Genomic DNA, 22783 nt, shown 5'->3' on the forward strand with positions numbered 1-22783 from the left:
TTGAAAATAAGTCATTTTTTGGGTGAACTACTCCTTTATTACACCACTCATAGTGTGTTCCAAATTTCTTCTATTTGTATAGCGTTGTGCTAAAAACATTGCTTAGTCTTGAAGTAAATACAAGTTTTAATTCACTTTCGGTTCAAACCGTGGCATACACAAGCGCAGAACGCACATGGGCGTGCCTGCGTGGTTCAACCGGGGCTCACACAGACACAAGCGCCCAGGCACGTGCATGAGCCCATTTGAACCCGGAAGTGTTTACAACGTTTTCTTTCTTTCTTCTCTGGTTATATTTTTGGAAAAGTATAGAACGTGCGTTATGAACAGTGTTTTGGAGTTTATAAAGGGATATTGATATTGATATTGTTTTTCTGTTCGGTCTCCGTCATCACGTTTTTAGATTCTCCACTCACCAGGACTATTTTACAAGTCACTGTGTCTTAACACATTGAATGCCAATCGCGTAGATCTACACAAACCTATTTAAAGCCGCAGCGTGCCAATCGCGTAGATCTACGCGAACCGCCGGTTCGCGTAGATCCCCCCCAGGTGCACTTTCGGAATTTTTTGATCCATTTCCGGTTCCGGTTTGAAGACCGGAAACAGAATTATTTGGGATCCGATTTTGCCGATCACGTCGGCCCTCGTTCTAATGACGAAACTGAAACTCAATTCTCTTCCTGTAGTTTTTTCTCCTCGCATATCACTGTTTAACGTAATCCGCTCTAACTACAACCATGGAGCTCCGTTTGACACGTGGTTTTCACTGGTAGATTCAGTGAGAAGTCGCCGATGTAAACAGACTCAGCTCAATCTTAAGGATTTTAACAAGGTCTATGGCGACGTGAAAAAAACAACAATAACACGTTGGCACTGGTGAGTACATTATGAGATTAACGTCTGGCATGGAATGTGTTAAGACATCGCAGGGTACGAAATCGATAGAAATTAAGTCATTTCTTGGGTGAAATATTCCTTTAACTTTGATAGTGTACAAATGGATGCACAATAATTATTGTTTACAAGCAGAAAGGCTAGAGGAGTTACATACTGTACCATTACATTCTAATGTGGGAAGTCTCTCTGTCTGTCTCTCTCAGACAGAGAGGAGGGATAGGTATGTCTGTCTGTCTGTCTGTCTGTCTGTCTGTCTGTCTGTCTGTCTGTCTGTCTGTCTGTCTGTCTGTCTGTCTGTCTGTCTGTCTGTCTGTCTGTCTGTCTGTCTGTCTGTCTGTCTGTCTCTAACTGTCTCTCTCTCTGTGTGTCTGTCTCTCTCAGACAGAGAGGAGGGATACGGCTGTCTGTCTGCTCTCATCCCGGCTCTAGAGCTCATGGCTCTGTACGTAGCAGCAGCCATGCACGACTACGACCACCCTGGAAGAACCAACGCCTTCCTGGTGGCCACCAGCGCACCACAGGTACGCACACTAACACATGTCAGGTGACTCAAATACAGTGGTGGAAAAAGTACTCAAATGTTTTACTTAAGTAAAAGTATCAATACTGCAATGTAGAAGTACTCTGTTACAAGTAAAAGTCCCAAATTCAACTAAAAGTATTGGTATCAAAATGTACTTAAAGTACCAAAAGTAAAAGTACTGAAATATTTGAAAATAGCAGATCTACAAGCTCACAACGCAGGTATAAAATAGGGCTAAAGTAGTTAATGTATGTTTTATAATATAATATATTTATATCTGCAAAGTAACTAGTAACTAAAGTTGTCAAATAATTGTAGTGGAGTAAAAGTACAATATTTGCCTCTGAGATGTAGTGGAGTAGAAGTAAAAGTACAGAAAATTGGAAATACTCCAGTAAAGTAGAAATGCCTCAAAATTGTACTCAAGTACAGTCCTTGAGTACATGTACTTACATTTACTCAAGTTACTTTACACCACTGCTACACCACTGCTAACAACACTGCTAAAACACTGCTAACAACACTGCTAAAACTACATCAAAATGTGCAGTCAAACCGTCCAGCGATTAGGCAAGTTGAATATAGGAGTGTGTGTGTGTGTGTGTGTGTGTGTGTGTGTGTGTGTGTGTGTGTGTGTGTGTGTGTGTGTGTGTGTGTGTGTGTGTGTGTGTGTGTGTGTGTGTGTGTGTGTGTGCATATGTGTGTGTTTTAGGCGGTCCTCTACAACGACCGGTCGGTCTTGGAGAATCATCACGCCGCCTCCGCCTGGAACCTCTTCCTGTCGCGCCCGGAGTTCAACTTCCTGTCCAGCCTGGGTCACGTGGAGTTCAAACGCTTTCGCTTCCTGGTCATCGAGGCGATCCTCGCCACCGACCTGAAGAAACATTTTGACTTCCTAGCCGAGTTCAACGCCAAGGTAACTAACTCACTATTAATAACAAGGTCACATTTGAACACGCTATTAACACATTACCTGCCATTGACGGAGATCTCCATCAATTCAAATCCAACCGTTGACAGCCATTGACGTAGATGTCCGTCTTTTTCTTTTTTTTTTACGTTTTGAAAAATCCACAAGAGGGCGCTCTAACGCAACTTAGGAATGATCCTAGGACCCTGAAAGAAGGAATGGACAGATGACAGTCTAGTCCACTCCTTCTTTATGAGTTTTAGTAAAACACTCCTTTCTCTTTTTTTGGTGAAAACGGCTGTTATTCAACAGCTGACCGGAACAAAATGGACGATCGCGGAAAAAAAATGTCGTTCCAGTGGATAGACCAGACCCTCCCCTAGCCTGGTCTCATTTCTCATTTCCATTTGATCTCAGGATCAGCGTCCTCGCTCATTGTTCTATGATTGACAGCGCATGTTGGTGGCCAATCAGGTGAAACCCGAGTGAACCCGATTTGAGCCGAGTGCAGCCGAGCAAAATGGAACGGCGGGTCGGCGGCCATTAAAACTTTGTCCGCTGTTTTTTCCGCTGTTTTAAAATTTCTAAACGCTCTCAAACTTATTTTTTTGTGGCACGGAATTTACTGTACTTTTAAGATATTTTTCGGATAGCATTTAGTTGTTTAACTTCATATATGTGGTCAATTAATCATGACAGAGCCTATTTAAAAAAAACTTTTCAGAGAACCGGCAGGGACGGGCAGTGACACTCATGAATCCGACTAAAGTAACCTATTTTCGGCATGGCCCTTTCGAAAGTCCCCTTGAAGCCGATTGTTCAGGAATTTGATATCCGCCATCTCTAATATAAGCGTCGGGAACAGGAACCGGAAAACAATCCCCAAAGAATGCTATTGGTTGGGTAGCTTGTCAATCAAGAGCGGGGGACTTTATCGTCAATTTTAAAATAAATGGGACCATAATTTAGCAAAACGCATATCATGATGATTGAAACGAGATAAACTAGCGACTGGAAGCATATAGTATTTATGACAATTTTTATTAAGGTAAGAAAACTAAGTCTAAAGTTTGTCAAAAACCCATCCGCTTACATTGAGAGAATATTCTTTCTGACACCAGCAGGGGTAAAACAGCGAAACTACAGGCCATTCATGTGAGCTGTCTCTTCTGTATTGGAGTCAATGTAAAAATCTCAAGCTGGCCCCTTGGTCACGTTGCTCTGTGGTGGTGGAACAAACTGCTGATTGGCTGAAGGGGTTATCAGTCAACGGTATAACTCCGGCCCAGCTCCCGCCCAGCTCCCGCCCACAGCCAAAAAGCCAAACAGGCCGCCATGCCAGACTCACTACTGAAATCAAATGGAAATGAGATTTCCGGAGGGAGGGGTTTATCAGGCTAACCCTCCCCCACCCCCCGGGCACTTTTTATTTACATCAGCATGCACGTCGTGGCTTCTGCAGCGCTCCAAAGATCGTCAAAACAAGGTGAAAAATAATTAATTAAATAATACCTGGCAGTGAATGTGTTTCACTGCCAGGTACCCTCAAGTCAAACAGATCCAGGAGACCACGTGATCGATAGATTCCCCCTCCATCCACTTCCTGTTTAGCGTTTTTTGGGAAATCAGCTGTATCTTTCTTTCCCCTGCATTCTGGCGAGACATGCTATATTCTACAGTTTGTATCAAGGGAGAAGGGGAGGTTGCGGTGAGTTTTATTGTATTTTCTCAGCAGCACAGTGAAACCCTCCGTGTTTAGCAACCGTTGGGCGATCGATCATACATGGATATAAATATTCTTTGACCAGTTGAAAAGGTAAGAAAAACGTGCATTTTTGACGAGAGATGCTACAGTGGTAGTACCTTGATAATGTCAGGGGTGGTACCCCTCTGGTGCCCCTGTGGTACCACCTATTTTTGCGGTACCTCGTTTTTCTATTTGGTGCCACTAGATGGCGGTAGAGAGCAACTAATGCCCAGACACAGGCACGTCGTGTCTATTTGAGACAGGGCTGCTTTCAGTCAACAGATAGAAGCTGCAATTGAAGCTGAACTTGTTGAGAAGTGAAACAAATAATTGTATGGGTTATATTATCAAGATGTATTTTGGTAAATTGCACTCAGTGGGCTATTAAATATAACTCTCAGGAATGAAACATTAAAACAAATAATGTGTTAGATTAGCCCTTTAAAGTTATTTCAATGGGTACATTGAGTGAGCTGTAATCTTAAAATTTCATAGATATTGAAAAATATAACTTTCCGTGGAAACAAGTTCCCAGTACAGGAAGAAACTCAATACAATAACATCTTTCAGTCAACAATTTGTTGATTAGTTGCAATCACTTTTTGGCACTTGTAAACCTGCATTTTATGGATGTAGGCATATTGCCACTTTAAAGATATTCTTTATAACAAATATGTTTATTACATTAAAGCATATTTAACACAACTGTGTTTCATGGAAAATTGTGGAAGAAGTACACAGACATTTTAGACAAACTAGCAAATCCACTTAAAAATCTAATGAAAACAAACTGCATTTGAAAACGTGTAGTAAAAAATAAAAGTGTGCTTGTGTGTGTGGGGGGGGGGGGGGGGGGCACAACTCTGGGCTCCTGAGTCCAAGTTTGGCTAGAGACAAACAAAAGACCCTGGCCAAGGTGTTAAACCAGTTAATTTGCATGTCATTGCATGTCGTTGACAGACAGACTGATAGCAGAGATTTTCTGTGGATCCCCAGCAATTCTTCAGATGAAAACTCTCTCATTCTCTCTCTGTTTTTCCAACCATGAAAAGTTTTTTGATTGATTGATTGAATACTTTATTTAGAAGTTTGCAGACAAAAAGCACATGAAAGTACAGTTCAAATCCAAGTTCGACTAAATAGGAAGCTGGCTGCTAAATAGGAATAAGAAAGCCATATGGCTTGTTTAAATTGGGGTCCCAGTTAGTTAGTACATTATACTCTCCTGTGTTCATTCAACTCTGTTTCACATTCTAAAACAATATAATTGTGCCGGACAGTAGTTTATAATGCATTTTATTGAAATGTTACTTTTAGTTGACTACTATAGTTACTAGTTACTGCTCTCAGACAGTAGCAGCTTTGGGAGCTGCAAGCTTTTTATCTCTGACTTTCCAAGGAGTAGTGCACAGAACATAGAGAACGACACACGTCCTGACCCCACACACTTATCACTGCACCAGTAGTGTAGTGGAGTAGAGAGTGGCCTTACAATTTGCAGAGCAGGGTTAGATTCCAGGCTGGGGTGCCTAGAACTTAGTGAATAATGTTGAGGTGTTTTTTACTTTACTGGAGTATTACTGTACTTTTACTTCTACTCCATTACATCTGAGGCAAATATTGTATTTGAAAACTTTAGTTACTAGTTAGGCTACTTTGCAGATATAAATGATTATATTATAAAACATATACATTAACCACTTTAGCCCTATTTTATACCACGGCCATTTGAAAATAGCCGATCTACAAGCTTGTAGATCGGCTACTTTCAAACATTTTAGTACTTTTACTTTTGGTACTTTAAGTATATTTTGATGCCAATACTTTTGTACTTTTACTCAAGTAACATTTTGAACACAGGCCTTTTAGTTGTAATAGAGTATTTTTATATTGTGGTATTGCTACTTTTACTTAAGTAAAATGTCTGTGTACTTCTTCCACCATGAAACACAGTTGTGTTTAAAGAAACAATTGCTTTTGAATTCATCCTAAGGACTGCATTATTTTCTATGTTTACAAAAAATTTAAATAACAATCACTTTGAAATGCATTCACCCTTCCCCTGTTGCTAATAATGTACTGTAGGGTTCATGGACTCACATGCGCCACATCGTGGCCGATCAGCCACACTACACCTAAAAAAAGGTGTCAAATATGGCACCACCAAGTAGTGGTGGTGGCACTCAGATGGTATTACTGCCGTTATCAAGTGCTAACCACTGTATATTCATCAGCCTGTAACAAGGGAAGGGGGAGTCGCGGTGTGTTTTTTTTTTCTCTCGCGGCAGCACAGTGAAACCCTCCGTGCTTAGCAGCCGTCTTGGGATCGATCATACATGGATATAAATATTCTGTGACCAGTTGAAGAGGTAAGAAAAACTAAAAACGCTGGCAGTGGGCCAGCACTGCCAGAATCAAGTCTGGCAGTGAATGAGTTAAGAGCAAGGTCACATTTGAACTCACTATAAATAACGAGGTCACATTTGAACTCACAATTCATAAGTGTTGTCCAGGGTGTTTTAGGGAAGGGAGAAGAGTCTAGGACGTGTGTACTGTTGTCCAGGATGTTTTAGGGAAGGGTCTAGGACGTGTGGAGCAAATACAGAGATCTACATATATGGGTATAAAAGTGAAACAGACAGACATATGGGTATAACCGGGGGCAGCATGCGTTCCCAACTTGCATGGTTAATGACTTGCATCATTTTCCAGTACCCAATGGGCACTGGGGTAGTAAAACTTGAGTGTATTTTTGTATTTCTACATTGTGCCACTTTTACTTAAGTCAAATAATTGTCAGTAGTACATCTTCCACCACTTCCACTGCTTAATGCCCATAATCCTGCTAGCAACTGTATTGATTGATTGATTGATTGAAATTTGTATTAGGCAAAAGAATGTAAAACAACACAGTTACATTTATAATGCTTTTGTCTAAAAGGTCCGGCCAAAAAAGTCCTTGCGGACTTGTTTCCGTTGGGGTCCTTGAATTAATTTCATAGACATATATAGTAGCAACCAAACAGTTCAAAAATCAACATGAAAATACAGATAATACAGAAAAAATACAACTATGTACAAAAAAAAGCATGAAAAAATACAAAAATATGTACAAAAAAGGGGGGGGGGAAAGCATGGGGAAAAAAATATATATATACAAAAAAAGCATGAGGAAATAAAAAACATGTACAAAAAAGAGGAGGGGGGGGGTCGTCTGTCTACAGGGAAACTAGTACTAGCTCTTCTTTAGGCCTCCAGAAAGATGAGTTTTTAGGGCTGTTTTGAATGAGCCCAGCAAACTGCATTTTTTGAGGGATGGGGTTAGACTATTCCATTCCTTGGTGGCTGTGCTATAGAAGGAGAATTTGCCCATGTTTGTTTTATGGGTGGGTGGTACCAGATTGTTGTTTACGCTCCCTCTAGTTTCGTGGCTGTGGGTGTCACTAACCTTTTCGAGGTATTTATACAGATATGCGGGTATAGGGGGCATTTCGGGCAAATCTGCATTTCGATTTTGAAGACCAGTCCCATTTTTAGTTGTTTAACCCTGTCTTCCACCCTGAGCCAGCCTAGGCTGGCAAAGTGAGTGGGAGAGAGGTGGGTCATGGGCCCCAGTCCGAGAAGTAGTCGAATCAGTTTGTTTTGGGAGGTTTGAAGCTTAGTCTTCAGTGACACTGAGGTGTAGGAGTACCAAGAGGAGCTAGCATAGTCAAAAAGGGGCTGAATCAGGGCCCCTGAGAGGGGCCTGAGGGTTGACAAAAGAGGAAACTCTGCCCATAAATCTGGTTCTCTGGTTTACTCCTTTGACCACCTTTGTTGCCATGCTTTCACCTGTCAGGTATTTGTCAAGAATACATCCCAAATAGGTAATCTCTTCTTTGCTAGTGATGATTGTGTCATCGACTTTGACCTTGAAGTCATTTACCTTCATTTTACTGAGGGAATGTTTGGTCCCAAATAGAATGGATTCAGTTTTCCCAAGGTGTAGTGACAGTTTGTTATCAGTAAGCCAGGTACGGATTTTTGAGAGTTCAGAGCTGAGAGCTTCCTCAACTTGCAACTTGTCCTCACCCGAGATCAGGAGTGCCGAGTCATCAGCGAACAGGAACAGTTTGCAGTTACAGGCAGCATTCATGTCGTTAATGTATAGAAGGAACAGTAACGGCCCTAGAATGCTGCCTTGAGGAACCCCGCAGCTCACCGGGAGGGATGAGGACATGGTTCCGTTGATGTCAACCACTTGTTCTCTACCCTCCAAGTAAGATCTCATCCAATTTAGTGATGTGCAATCAAAACCAATCGCCTTCAGCTTATCAAGTAGAATTGCGTGGTTTACAGTGTCAAACGCCTTTTGGAGGTCCAGCATGACCATGCCACAGTATTTGCCCGAGTCTACCTCACGTTTGATGTAATCGGTCAAATATAGTAGGCATGTGTCAGTGGAGTGGGATGTTCTGAAGCCCGATTGGAATTCAAACAACAGTTTACGCTCGCTGAGGTAGCTGTTGATTTGTTCTTGGATTGATCGCTCTATAACCTTTGAGATGGAACAAAGGATGGAAACAGGCCTATAGTTGCCAGGATCTAGTTTGCTTCCTTTTTTATATAGAGGGATTACTCTAGCCAACTTGAATTCTTGTGGGACGTGACACTGACTGATGGATAAGTTTGTAATGTGGGCTACTATGGGAGCAATGGAGACCGCTGCGTCTCTGAGGAATCTGGTGGGGATGTTGTCAAGGCCGGTGGCCTTGTTTGGCTGTAGGGCGAGGAGTTTGTTTTGCACATCATTAGTCAATACAGGTTTGAAAAAGAAGGAATCTTTTTTAGCCCCTAGTTTCTCATAGTGAGCTTGAATGTGGTCGGGGCCATACAGACCTGAATGCTGAGGGAGTTTGCTTACCAACTGGGTTGCAACTGTGGTGAAGAAACTGTTAAAACAGTCCGCTACCAATGTTAATGTATCATGTTAATGTTAAAATGTCCGCATAACTATAAATTGTTGGATCATGTGTTGCCTTCCCATAGGTGGGTGACGATCCTGCCTCCGGCATCGATTGGTCCAATGAGAACGACCGACTGCTGGTGTGTCAGATGTGCATCAAACTGGCCGACATCAACGGACCGCTGAAACGTAGAGATCTGCATTTACAATGGACCCAGGGCATCGTTAATGAATTCTACCAACAGGTAACATTTAGAATGGACCCAGACATTGCTAATGAATTCTACCAACATGTAATTTACAACCTTTACGAAGTTCTACCAACAGGTAACATTTACATTGTTAACAAGTTCTATGAACAGGTAACCAGTTCTACCAACAGTTAACACTATAGGCACTGAAAGGTCAAAATAACCTTTTTGGCAATTTTTGTACAATTCAATTCAATATTATATTGAAGTGTCAATATTATATTGATGTGACCCCCCGGGGTCGCGGGCCCGTAGGCGGCAGCCTACCTAGCCTACCCAGACGCTCCGCCACTGGAGCAGAGACCCGACATTGTCCCACCCTGAGCAAGCAATTGCAAAAGTGGCAACTCTACTGAATTATCTTGGCGCTTGAGGCTCGTAGAGGACTCCTCTTTCTTGGCTTTTCTTAAAGATGTCTTTCTACCACCTTACACCTCAATACCTCAACATTTTACTTAAGTACATAACTTGAGTAAATGTACTTAGTTACTTTACACCACTGTCTGTAACTCTGAGAGTGTATGGAACCAAATGGACCCTTACAGGTCTGCAACTCTGAGTGTATAAACGGAACCAAATGGACCCTTACGGGTCTGTAACTCCGATTACAGTCCCGTACAGTACTTGAGTAAATGTACTTAGTTACTTTTCACCATTGGTAAAATTAGAGTTCACTGTGAATCCGTTCCGCAGGGCGACGAGGAGTCCAGTCTGGGTCTTCCCATCAGCCCCTTCATGGACCGCTCCGCTCCGCAGCTCGCCCAGCTCCAGGAGTCGTTCATCACGCACATCGTGGCGCCGCTCTGTCGCTCCTATGACTCCGCCTACTTGATGCCCGGCCACTGGCTGGAGGAGGCGGGGCCTGAGGCCACCCACACCGAGCCGGAGGGGAAGGAGCATCGTGACGGTGATGTCGACGATGATGATGGTGATGATGATGAGGAGGACGCAGCGTCCACCGACTCTGAGACGTCACGTAAGGCAGTGGCTCTCAAAGTGGGGTCCGTGGACCCCCAGGGGTCCTTGATGGGCGGGTTCCAGGGGGTCCCCTGCTAATTTTGTTAAAGGACCACTTCACCCATTTTCAAACCTTGTCTTCATATAATTGTTCCTCACTGCTCATTATAATGTGGCACCATTTATGTCTACTAAATCTGTGTCTTAGAGGAGGGCTGTGGACAGTTCAGAAACCTGCCTACCAGTGACATCATCGATGGGGGGAATCCAAGCTAATAGAAACTGCAGGCTTTCTATTCCTGGAAAGTCGGCATGCTGAAATAGAAGCCATTGTTTACGCATTAATAATAAATAAAAAAAACAATGATAATAATAAATATAGCTGCAAGCAGCGATGCAGGGACCAAGGAATGCAACAGGACATGTGGAAAATGCAATATATGCAACAAGCCATAGAAACAGAATGGATTGAACTTGAGAGAAAGTTACCTGTACATTTAACAAATGATAATTCTAAACAGCTGAGTAGAGTGCTGAGGGACTGTGGATATTGTATTTCTGTATTGTGTTGCTTATAATGCAGATTTTAAACTTGTGTAAAAAATGCAGTTATCTTGACAAAGGTTTGCAAATGTTTGCGCCGCAAAGCCGCTATTAGCTCTGCTATTTTCACTAGTTTGGGTCCCGGGCAAATGTCTAATTTCTCTAAGCACGGATCTAGACCATGGGTCTCAAAAGGGGGTCCGGGACCCCCAGGGGGTCCTCAAGAGTTACTACAGGGTGGCCGGTAAATCTTGGTTTGATAGAAACTTTTTTAAAACTTTTTTTTACTTGAACCCTAGCATCCCTATTCTGGGGGGAACGTTCACCGAAAATAGCAGATCTACAAGCTCACAAAACGTTGCGCTGTGAGCTTGTAGATGTGCTATTTTTGTAAGAGGTTTGGTGTAGAGGGAAAGAAAGAGCAGACCAAGTACAGAGCCAAAAGTCAAATGTACTAAGTATTGAGGATTGGAAGTGGTTCAAATGTCTGACAATACACTTGAATTCAACATATTATCGTAATAGAAAAGATAGTGTGTAAACAAACCAACAATACAACAAACAAACAAAAAAACATACATTTCCACAACACTGATGACAGTGCTGTCAAACAAGTCTATGAAGCTCTCTATGAAATCTATGATAAAGTTGAATCTGCAACACAATTTTATACATTTGTAGTGGAGGTCCCTGCTTCATATCTCTCTCTCAGCTAAGGGCCCCTACACACTGTACAATATTTGAAATGGTCGCATTTCACATTGCACGAGTTTCTCTCTTGAAATCGTGATATATATATCGTTGTGGTTCTCGCACGATTGATTGATCGGTGACAGGGGTTCACTCATTGCAAGATATCTCACCACGATGTGATCCCGACCCAATACATACATTTGTTTTTATTCCAAACGTCTCACGAAAATGTGTGATATATGCGCGATATCGAGACAGGACGCTAATGATTGACATTAAATAATTCTCTATTTCTCTGTATGTCTCTCTCTCTCTCTCTCTCTCTCTGAAACAAACGTTTCAAAAAGCAGTGTTGCCGTGTCCGCTTATTATAAGCGAGTTGCTTGTAAAAAATAGTGGTGGTTGTGTTTTTTTAAGCTTATTTCTAAAGTGTAGTTGCTTATTTGGCCTCGTTTCCTAATGTTGTTTTTTTTCTTTGAAAATAGCTGCGCCGCGTTGTGAGCTTGTAGATCAGCTATTTTATTTGTATACAGGTTTAAAGTGCTCATGCGGCCCTGGTCGCTTTTGTTGGGCTTGTTTTCATAGACCTGGTTGATTATTTCTCTCGCAAAATCTGCAGATACTGTTCAGAGATACACACGTCACACACACACGCACACACACGCACACGCACACGCACACGCACACGCACACGCACACACACACACAGACGCACAGCTCTCTCTCTCTGTCTGAAACAGCCCCATCCTCGAGCAGGCTCGCTCACTCTCTCAATGTGTTTTATAATGTTTAACTTAATACAGGACTGTCTGGACGGTAATATTGCGGTTCTATGCGAGAGGACTAGCTACGGTGCGTGGCTGTAATGTGCTCTCATTGGCTGTAGCGTGGCTCTAGATTGGGGCCGACAGACCAAAATATCCAACATGTTTGAAATCTAAAAGTTGTCGGGAACCCCTCACCGACCGCACTTTATCGGGGTGTTTCTTCTCGGAGTAGGCTACCTTACACACTGCGCGAGCAGCACCTCGCCGAGGAACGCCCGATCTTTGCTGAGATCGGTGGTTTTGTCGGCGAACACCAAAAAAGCTCCCCGACAAACAAATCGGGTCAAATATCGTACAGTGTGTAGGGGTCTTAAGGGCTCCTTGGCCTGAAAAACATTGAAGACCCCTGATTTCTACACTATTTCTATCCATAGTCAAATGTTTGTTGTCCTCCATGTTTTCCAGAGCAAGCGGCGGTGAAGAAGAGGAGAGCCGTGTTCTGCCCGATCAGCCAGCATCTCCAGGAGAACCACCTCATGTGGAAGAAGGTCCTCAGCCAAGAGAACCACCAGGTCCTCCACCACACACACCACACACACACACACACACACACACACACACACACACACACACACACACACACACACACACACACACACACACACACACACACACACACACACATACAACAGACCGCTGTCTAATCAAAGACTCAGAGCACCTGCTGCACTACTTGAATGTTATGCTGTATCCACCATGACAGCCATGTAAACAAACACACAATGTCATTTGTGGAACTTTGTATTTAGTTTAGAACCATAACCTACTAAAGATCCATTTTATTCAGTCTAATCTAGAGATTCAAAGTTATTTGAGGAGCCATAAAGGGGTTTTAACAACTTTAAACCCTTAATAGATGAACATTCACACTAAGTTGATGTAGAGAGGGGGGACAAGAGCGGACCAAGCACAACTTTGTAATGCTACTGACGTTTGCGTGCAACACAAAGCACTGCCAAGCCAAAGTGCAGTAACTACGTTTTTGGACACACCCACTTATTTGTGTATCCCAAAGGTCAAATTAGCCTTTGTGATTTTGGGGGATGAACAATTACCTCAAGAACAGATGTACATTTATTGTAATATCACTTATATGCTGATATCTCATTTGGCTGACCAGCTGAATGACTTTTAAACCCCTTTTTCAGTGATTCCCCCCCCCCCCCGTAGTTACTGCACTTTGGCTTGGCAGGGCCAAGGGGGTCCTTGACATGTTCTTTCTGGAACTAAACAAAGCAACAACAACAAAAAATCTATGGTGTCAGTTTTGGTTCCAGTTGTCACCGTTCTGTTTGTGTGTGCAGGAGAACGAGAACGTGGTCAACATGCAGGAACCCCAGAAACTCTCCAACCAAGGTTATTATAATTTTTTCATTTGCATTTTATTTTGACTTTTTGTTTTCAATTTCAGTTTATTTTTAATTCGTTTTCAAAGCAGTCCATTTTAGTATAGGTTTTATTAGTTTTAGTGTTTGTTTTTATGTATTTGTTATTGTAATATGGGGTAGTCTGGGGCAAGATTCAAAAAGCTCAGGAAAGATTGCAAAAAGAAAACCAAACAGATCTACAGGCTCACAACGCGTCAGGATGCCACCCGTTGTGAGATTGTAGATCTGCTATTTTTAAAGAAAGAATTCATAGAAGATTTCATATCCACCCAAAATATTAGCTTTAGGTGACAGTCTATAATAATATCTAGTGTTAATATTGCCGGCAAATTTTTGTGTAGTTTTAGTCATAGTCTTTTGGATACAATTCCAGTTTAGTTTTAGTCATATTTTAGTCATCTGAAATGTTTTAGTTTTAGTTGACTGAATATTTTAGTCAACTAAATCTACAGTTGATTTAGTCGTCTTAAAATACATTTTGGCGGGCCATGATAGCATCGTAATGCCTGATTTATACATGGATTTGTGCTGAAAACAGCTGATCTACAAGCTCGTAGATTGGTTATTTTCGGCGTCACACCTGCACGCAACCAAGCATAAAATGACTTGTCTTAGTTCTACTGGATCTCTTCTCCACTAGTCCCTCCCTAACAGTCTAGTTTTTATTTGTTGACAAAATGTTCAATATATTTAGTCATAGTTTTAGTCATCATAGCTTAGTTTACATTTATTTTTCGTCAGTGAAAAAAAGGTAGTATATGAACATTTGTCGTCATAGTTTTAGTCGACTAAATGAACGCTGCGATATCTCCTACGTAGCTGCTGCTAACGAGCCGATCACCGCTATCCACGAGGAGGAGGAGCCACACAGCAAGGAGGAGGGGCTTGTTGGGGCGGAGGAGGAGCCAGAGGAGGAGGAGGAGCCAGAGTGGCCACTCCCCCCACAAGAAGAATGTGACCCGCCTCCAGAGTGACTTGCCTACAACATAAAAAAACTAAACATTTTTTAAAATATTATATGTATGATTTTTTTTACCAATATTAACAGACTCGTGTTTTGCAGCACATCACTTAGGAATGAAAGTCCTTTGGTCCAAAAATGTTATGATATTTACCACAATGAAAAAAGAACACAATGAAATTAAATTTCAATACATTTCAATGTTAATTAGTTATTGTGGTGTGTGTGTGTGTGTGTGTGTGTGTGTGTGTGTGTGTGTGTGTGTGTGTGTGTGTGTGTGTGTGTGTGTGTGTGTGTGTGTGTGTGTGTGTGTGTGTTTTTCAAATATCACAAATACATCCATTGTGATACTTATTAAGTAATGTTTTGGACCAATGGACTTCCATAAGTAGACACAACACTGTAGATGTTTTGGGAAATGTGTGCCTATACCGAAGAAAAAGTAATTATAAATAAATAAGTGTTTTACACATTTTTGTCCGAATATCCAGTTTTCACCAAACTCCCCCTGTAGGAGCTTGATGCGAGCAGGGGGAGCACTTTATGAATGGAGATCTCTTTTGATACCAACAGCAGAGCGGAACTGTGACTCTTAACCCTTTTAATGTCATACTACCGGAGTGTTTTTTCTTATTTAAAACCCCAAAGAAGTCTTTTAACTCACTTCATATAAGAACTGTGTTCCAAAAATAGAATAAAAACGAATCGGACGATTCTGCCCAGTAGGTGACACTGTGTCGTTTATCATTTTTTGGTTTCTCCAAAAACGTCTGTTTGGAGAAAATTGAAAAAAAATTGCAGTGAATTAGGAAATTACGTGATTCGTCGTCCCCAAGCACGTCACGCCCCGTCAAAAACATTTAAACAAACAACAATGAGATTCCTTAGAATTGTTGTCACATCAGTTATCACTGTGTGAACTGATAACACTACTCTCCTACAGAAAACATTTTAAATAAAAAATCCAGTGCAACACAACGGTGATGCTGATTATGTGCGAGTATAGTGCTGTCTTTAGGTCATTTCTAAGCCTGAGAATTGTAGTGGATTTGTAGGCGGCCCTTAATTTTCCAACTCTTTGGATAAATTAGTACCTTTGCACTGTCTTACCTGGCAGCTCCATCTTCCTTATCCCAATGTACCCCTCTTCCCTCCTCTGTACATGTCCAAACCATCTCAACCTCACCTCTCTAGTTTTATTCCCCAACCTTCTAACCTGGGCTGATTCTCTAATGAAGTCATTTCTGATTTCTGTCACTCCTAAAGATAATCGTAGCGTCCTCGGTTCTGCCACCTACAGCTCCTCCTCGTGTCTTTTCTTCAGTGCCACCGTTTCCAAGCCGTAGGCTACAGCATGGCTGCTCTCACTACCTACTAGAGATGCGCGGATGGGTTTTTGTGTCACCCAAATCCGCGTTTACAAGTTCATTATCCATCCGCCATCCACCCGCGGTAATTATATCATCCTATTTATAGATCTGCACCAACCGCACCAAATAATTGTTATTTTCCTGACGTTAGTTTTCTTATAAACAATGTTACTCACCACTGTCGCGATGCAGTGACTGTATACAATCCACAACCATGGTAACAAGCGCACGTCTTCATTCAGTTACTTTCACTTTCAACCACTTTGTTGCCATGTCGGCTTTTTATAAGCTTTTTATAAGCTTTTTATAAGCGACTTTTGGGCTTGTTTGGCACTTGTTTTGGGCTTGTTTTCATAGACCTGGCTGCTTATTTCTCTCGCAACCTGGCAACACTGGCTGCCTGCAAAGCAACGTGTAGTGAGCGGCTAATTTGTGCCTAGTGTAAAATTACCTAATATTAAAATACTACAAACGCACACACGGTGAAATGTCATGCTTTTTAAAAGCTATAATAGGCCTATAGATAGATATCATTAATTTAATTCCTGCATTATTTCACCCGCGGTTTATCCAATATTAATTAATAATTATATTTGATTGACCCAAATCCACCCAAACGGCGGTTACCCGCGGGTAAAACCGTGATCCGCGCATCTCTACAACCTACTCACCGCGTCATATTGGTAAAAAAGAAATATTTTTGTATTTGTGCAAATCTTTTAACATTGGCCGACCTCGTGTTTTATTTTATTTTCTGAACACGGTTCTTACATATGACGTGATGTTAAAAAGAAAAAAATCTATGACGTTTTGAATGTGGAAAAACAAGTCCGTCACCCAGAGGAGTCGGGAAGTGGCGTCAGACTTCGGGACTCTACACGGACCCCCAGTTTGATATGCTTGAGGGGGGCACGGACCCACCATTTGATACCTTTTTTTGTTTTGTTTTTTATCTCTGGGACCCTCCGTCTACACAAAGAAAGATTTTGTTCCATTGGTACACTCTCTGAGTTGCAGTACCCCCCCGTGACACCTCGAAGACCCCCTGGCGGTCCGCAGACCGCAAGTTGAGAACCAGTGAGTTACATCAGACCTCAAGCCAGCGTGGAAACACACTGGACACCGGACTGCTGACACACACACAAACACACACACACACACACACACACACACACACACACACACACACACATTTTTATGATGCAGATGTTATGCCAACAATGTTTGTCTTTTTTCTTCTTAATTTTTACCCCAAAAAGCCTGAAACTGACGATCTACAAGCTCTACGACGTGTCAGTGCGTGACACACAACTGAGTATAAATCAGGCATGCTTTTGGATTGGATCATATGAAATTGTCATTTCACGATTATTGTGGCCAAAATAATTGCAATTAACGTTATTATCGCAATTAACGATATTATCGTGATAATCAAAAATATGCGTACAACTCTTAAAACGGCGCTTTTGTTGCACTTGCAGCCCAGCATCCATATTCTGGGGGGCAACATTAGCCACAAATAGCCATTCTACAAGCTTGTACAATCTCTGCAATGTTATTATTGTTGACGTCTTTTATTGCGATAGGCAATGCTCTTTATAATATGGTACCATTTCTGTCTTTTGGCCCTCAAAAACGTAGTAATACAAACACACGCACACACGCACATATGTTGTGTTATTTTTTGGGTGGTTTATCTATATATGGATCATGAAGGGAATCAATCAAATGACTTATCTGACCTATTATGTTAACAATCTTAATTGCATTGTCCAATCCTGTCACGGTTCATTAGCATATCGTCACTGTCGGGCAGAAACCTCTTATCTCCATATTCTAACTAACTAAAAATTATGTCCTACTTGATCATACTACAGCGTCACACAAAAGCATCAAAACGCGGGAGCTACAACTTTTGAATTTTGAATCTTGAAAAGTAACAGTTTTGGACATTGGTTTCCACATAGATGATATGCTAATTGACACAAACATTCCTTCTACCAGTGGTGGACGATAACAAAGTACATTTACTTGAGTACCTATAAGTAGGCCTACTTGTTTTGACTAGATGTACTCTACTTGAATAAATCCACTTATGTCTTTCACTACACTTCATTTCAAAGACAAACATTGTGCTTTTGACTCCACTATACACTTCTAGGAAGGGAAAACAAGTACACTACGAGTTAACCGCTTAAGCACTATTTCACATATAGTGATAATAGCAGAGCTACAAGCTCACAACGCATCACATTGGGACATATTGTGAGCTTGTAGATCAGCTGCTTTTGCTATTTTAGAAATGTTCTGCAATTATTTAGATCTTTTCTTCTTTTAGGGTGGAGGATGTCTGAATTTCAATTCAGCAATCTATTGATATTCAAAATAAAATGTACTCTGAAATGTGTACATTTGAATATTTTTAAGTGTGAATACTTAATCTTTATTTGTGTTTTTTGTTTTTAAAGCAAATACTCCAGTACAATTTTGACTGAGCAACTTTCACTTCTAGTCGAGTACTATTTGACAAGTAGTGTGAGGGAGTACTTTGTTCCACCACCGCAAACTAGTAAGACTTTTTTGGGGGGGTTTCTGATCTTATCTCTGTCTTTGTCAAATTGTTTTGTAAAATTAGATTTTTGTTTTACAAAGAAAGTACTTTGTAACATTTGAACTGTTTTGAATGATTGATAGAACACTTTATTAAACAGAAATGTAAACAGCACGAGGCACAGTCAGACATTTAGGCTAAAAGGATAACACAAAAAAGTCTTGGGGACTTGTTTCCACTGTAGTAGGGGGTGCTAACCACAAACAATGGCCAAATCGTTACGCGGTGGATAAAAGCATGAAATTTGATACAGATGTCCCTTGGGTCATCCTAAAACATCCTAGAAGGGGTGCCCAAAAAAATCTTAAACAGGAAGTGAGTTATGGACAAAATCCAAAATGGCCACCTAAACTGTTGACCGTTGACTCAAAAGACACCAAAAGAATCTCCAAAAAGCATAACATTTGGCACATATGTCCCTTGGGTCATCCTAAGACATCCTAGAAGGGGTGCCCAAAGGAATCTGAAACAGGAAGTGAGTTATTGACGAAATTGAAAATGGCCGCCTAGTGTTGTCGATTGACTCAAAAGACAACTAAAGAATCTCATAAAAGCATACAATTTGGCATACATGTCCCTTGGGTCATCCCAAGACATCCCAGAAGGCAGGGACGCTGGAAGTCATTTATGCCAAGGGGGGCTGGGCTTGGCGGGGGACTCCGCACGCGCGCTTTGCGCGCGTGCACGATTGTTTTTCACATGTGTCCCGCGATTTTTTTCACATTTTTCACGTTTTTTCACCTTTTTCAACAAATATTTTATTCCCCAAAGTTAAATACATCATTGTTTTAATATATAAGTGTGTATATAGACTTTTAAAATGATATATATTTGTTTAAAAAATAAAAAAATAAAAACATTTTTTTTTCAAACTTTTTTCTTTCTCTTCCCCACCACCAGGGGTGCTGCAGCACCCTCAGCACCCCACTTCCCGCGTCCCTGCCAGAAGGGGTGCCCAAAAAAATCTTAAACAGGAAGTGAGTTATTGACAAAATTGAAAATGACCGCCTACAGTGTTGTCGATTGACTCAACAGACAACTAAAGAATCTCATAAAAGCAACAATTTGGCATACATGTCCCTTGGGTCATCCTAAGACATCCTAGAAGGGGTGCCTGAAATGATCTGAAACAGGAAGTGAGTTATTGACTAAATTGAAAATGGCCGTGTACAGTACGATCATAAAAAATTATCTCATAAAAGCATGAAATTTGGTACAAATGTCCCTTGGGTGATCTGAATGCATCTTAAGGGGTGCCAAAACAAAGTTTTAATAGTCTCTCAATGGAAAACACTCCTCCCCCACGGGCTGCACTGCTACAACATTCAAATCGAGCAGTTTGCCAATCTGGCATTTGGTCCAGAAGCCTGAAAGCTATGCAATCTCTACCATCTCCTGACAAATATGGATGGATTAAAGTCGCTGATTTGTGGACACCTTTATGGACACTCTTGCCAGAGGCTGCCAAAGTTTGTAGAGAACTCAAGTGTGGCTGCAAAGCTGAGCCCTTCTGTTCGAGAAAGTGTAGATGCCGGGATGCTGGGTTACCTTGCAGAGCATTATGCCAATGTGCTGGTAATTGCGAAATGGCACACATGAATACATGTAGTTACTAAACACTAATCACAAAAAAACAGTAATGAAATACATGAGAAGATAGAGTATAAAACCAGCAAGAAGATGTAGAGTGCAAAATAAATAAGATGCAGAGAGTAAAATAAGAATATGCAGAGTAAGATAAGATGCAGAGTAAAATAAATAAGAATATGTAGAGAGTTAGATAAATAAAGAAGATTCAAAGAGTAAAATAAAAAAAATAATGCAGAAAGTAAAATAAATAAGATGATGTAGAAATGAAAACAGAAGGTAGACTACAAAATATGGCAGGTTATGCACTGCATAACCTGTCGTATTGAGTCTGCATAATATGCAGACTGCCGTGGTCAACTGTTTAAACAGCCATTTAGAATTTCTTCAACATGGTCCCTTCCTAAAAAGTTTAATAAACAAGCAAACAAACAAATAAATAACCCCTTCTAGGATATATTAAGAAGCACTCAATGTACGTACCAAATGGTACACTTTTATGACGTCCCTTTATGTTTTCTTTTGTGTCAACTGCTTTAGGCGGTCACTTCCTGTTTAAAACCTCTTTGGGCACCCCTTGTAGAATGCGTTCAGATCACCCAAGGGACATTTGTACCACATTTCATGCTTTTATGAGATTCTTTAGGTATCTTGCATCATCTTTCACACTGTAGGCGGCCATTTTCAATTTAGTCAATAACTCACTTCCTGTTTCAGATTATTTTGAGCACCCCTTCTAGGATGTGTTAGGATGACCCAAGGGACATATGTGCCAAATTATATGCTTTTTGGAGATTCTATAGGCTTTTTGAGCCAATCGCCAACACTGTAGGCGGCCATTTTCAATTTTGTCAATAACTCACTTCCTGTTGAAGACTTTTTTGGGCACCCCTTCTAGGATGTCTTAGGATGACCCAAGGGACATGTGGGCCAATTTTATGCTTTTTGGAGATTCTTTAGTTGTCTTTTGAGTCAATCGACAACACTAGGCGTCCATTTTCAATTTGGTCAATAACTCATAACACACTGACATGTGTGCCAAATTGTATGCTTTTATCCGCCGCGTAACGATTTTTCACTTAGCACCCCCTACTATGTGGTCCTATGTAAGCAGGGAGACCTGATGACACACCAGGACATATTTGAATAATTTGAGTATAAAACCAGAGATTCTCAACCTGATTCCCGATATAAATAAATAGCAAAAAAACTAAACATCCGCAGCCCACCCATCTGACGACTTAACACGGCAGCCGTTTGGCTGGCGTGTTAAGTGGTCAGATGGGTGGGCCGCGTGCATCTCCAGAGCAATGTTTATTTTAATGATCAATCAATCGATTGTGTTTAAATGGAACTAACGTAAAGTTTCTATATCGGTATCACAATGTTTTTTTTTTTTCAATGTTTTAATGAAGAATAAATACTATGAGTTTTTGTTTTTTTTACGTTATATATCATTTTTTTTATTCATGTCATAATATGATTAAAATCTTAGTGTTTTTCCATTTATTTGGGGGCAAACTTGCAATACCCTCGCAGACCAGGTTGAGAACCACTGGTATAAAGTATTGAAAAAAATATCTACAAAATAAGCATTATCAAGTCAAGTAAATGTCATGTCTGTAAGTGTTACTTACAGACATGTTACTTACATTGTTGTGTCTGATTCGCCAGGTGTGAAATGAGGCCAATTCATGCCCCCTTTTCTTTGGAAACTTTGGAATACAATGCTTAAATGTACGTTGTTACTCTCCACCACCACCACTAGCAAATGAAGTTGAATGTCGTTGCTGTCGGGCAGAAACCTTTTATGTCCATTATTTTGACTTTTTACGTGTTTTTATCCCCCGTAAGCTCACAACATGTTGCATCGCGACGCGTTGTGAGCTTGTAGATCCGCAATGTTCACTACGTTAAATCGCTTTTAAAATAATAATAAAAAAGGAACGGTTTTGGACTTACAAAGTTTACACCATACGTGAGACCATACGTGTCAAATTATTAACCACTTACACCCTCAGGTTACTGTAATAACCCCGGTTCTCTGATGCCATTTTGTACTTCACACGACGGTGTTGCACGCCGAAACATAACAGATCTACAAGCTTGTAGATCAGCTATCTCTGTTTTTTTTCTTTTCTACTTGGCCTGTAACGACGTGGACACATTGCGACGCCATGCAGGGTCCCAGTGGTTAATGGAGGACATCACTTGAAACTAGCAAATTAATTATGTCACTTTTGTCTTTGTATTTCTAATATTTCTTTGTTTTGAATGTACTTATTCACACGTACGTACTATAATTTAAAGACCAGCTGAAATGAAAAAAATATATATCTCGAAAGTCCCAAAAGTCCAATCTGAATTACTTCCCGTTAAAGAACAGCGGAAATGCGTCACTATGTCGTCAGGTTTTCAACCAATAATATGACGAACAAGCACTTGTCAATCAGTTTTTCGGAGGTGCTATATAGCAGTGGTTCTAAACCTTTACTGGATCAGGGCCCACTTGAAAATCTCAAAAGCGTTCACGGCCCACCCATCTTAACACGGCAGTCGAAAGGTTGCAT

The 22783-nt window shown here is 41.0% G+C and overlaps 1 protein-coding gene across 2 annotated transcripts in view; it reads left to right on the forward strand.

The window, feature by feature from the left end:
- The window catches only part of LOC308092117 (cGMP-inhibited 3',5'-cyclic phosphodiesterase 3A-like), a 92279-nt gene extending 75598 nt beyond the window's left edge, over positions 1-16681 (forward strand). For both annotated transcript variants that reach the window (XM_080437942.1, XM_080437943.1), the window contains exons 11-17: positions 1282-1421; positions 2136-2339; positions 9109-9270; positions 9970-10252; positions 12702-12808; positions 13601-13652; positions 14504-16681. In XM_080437942.1, the coding sequence (XP_080294068.1) occupies positions 1282-1421; positions 2136-2339; positions 9109-9270; positions 9970-10252; positions 12702-12808; positions 13601-13652; positions 14504-14658 (1103 nt within the window). In that variant the 3' untranslated portion in view covers positions 14659-16681. The remainder of the gene's footprint in view (positions 1-1281; positions 1422-2135; positions 2340-9108; positions 9271-9969; positions 10253-12701; positions 12809-13600; positions 13653-14503) is intronic.
- The last annotated feature ends 6102 nt before the right edge of the window (positions 16682-22783 follow it).

This window comes from Gymnoscopelus braueri (assembly GCF_963280865.1).
Source record: "Gymnoscopelus braueri genome assembly, chromosome: 9".
NCBI lineage: Eukaryota > Metazoa > Chordata > Actinopteri > Myctophiformes > Myctophidae > Gymnoscopelus > Gymnoscopelus braueri.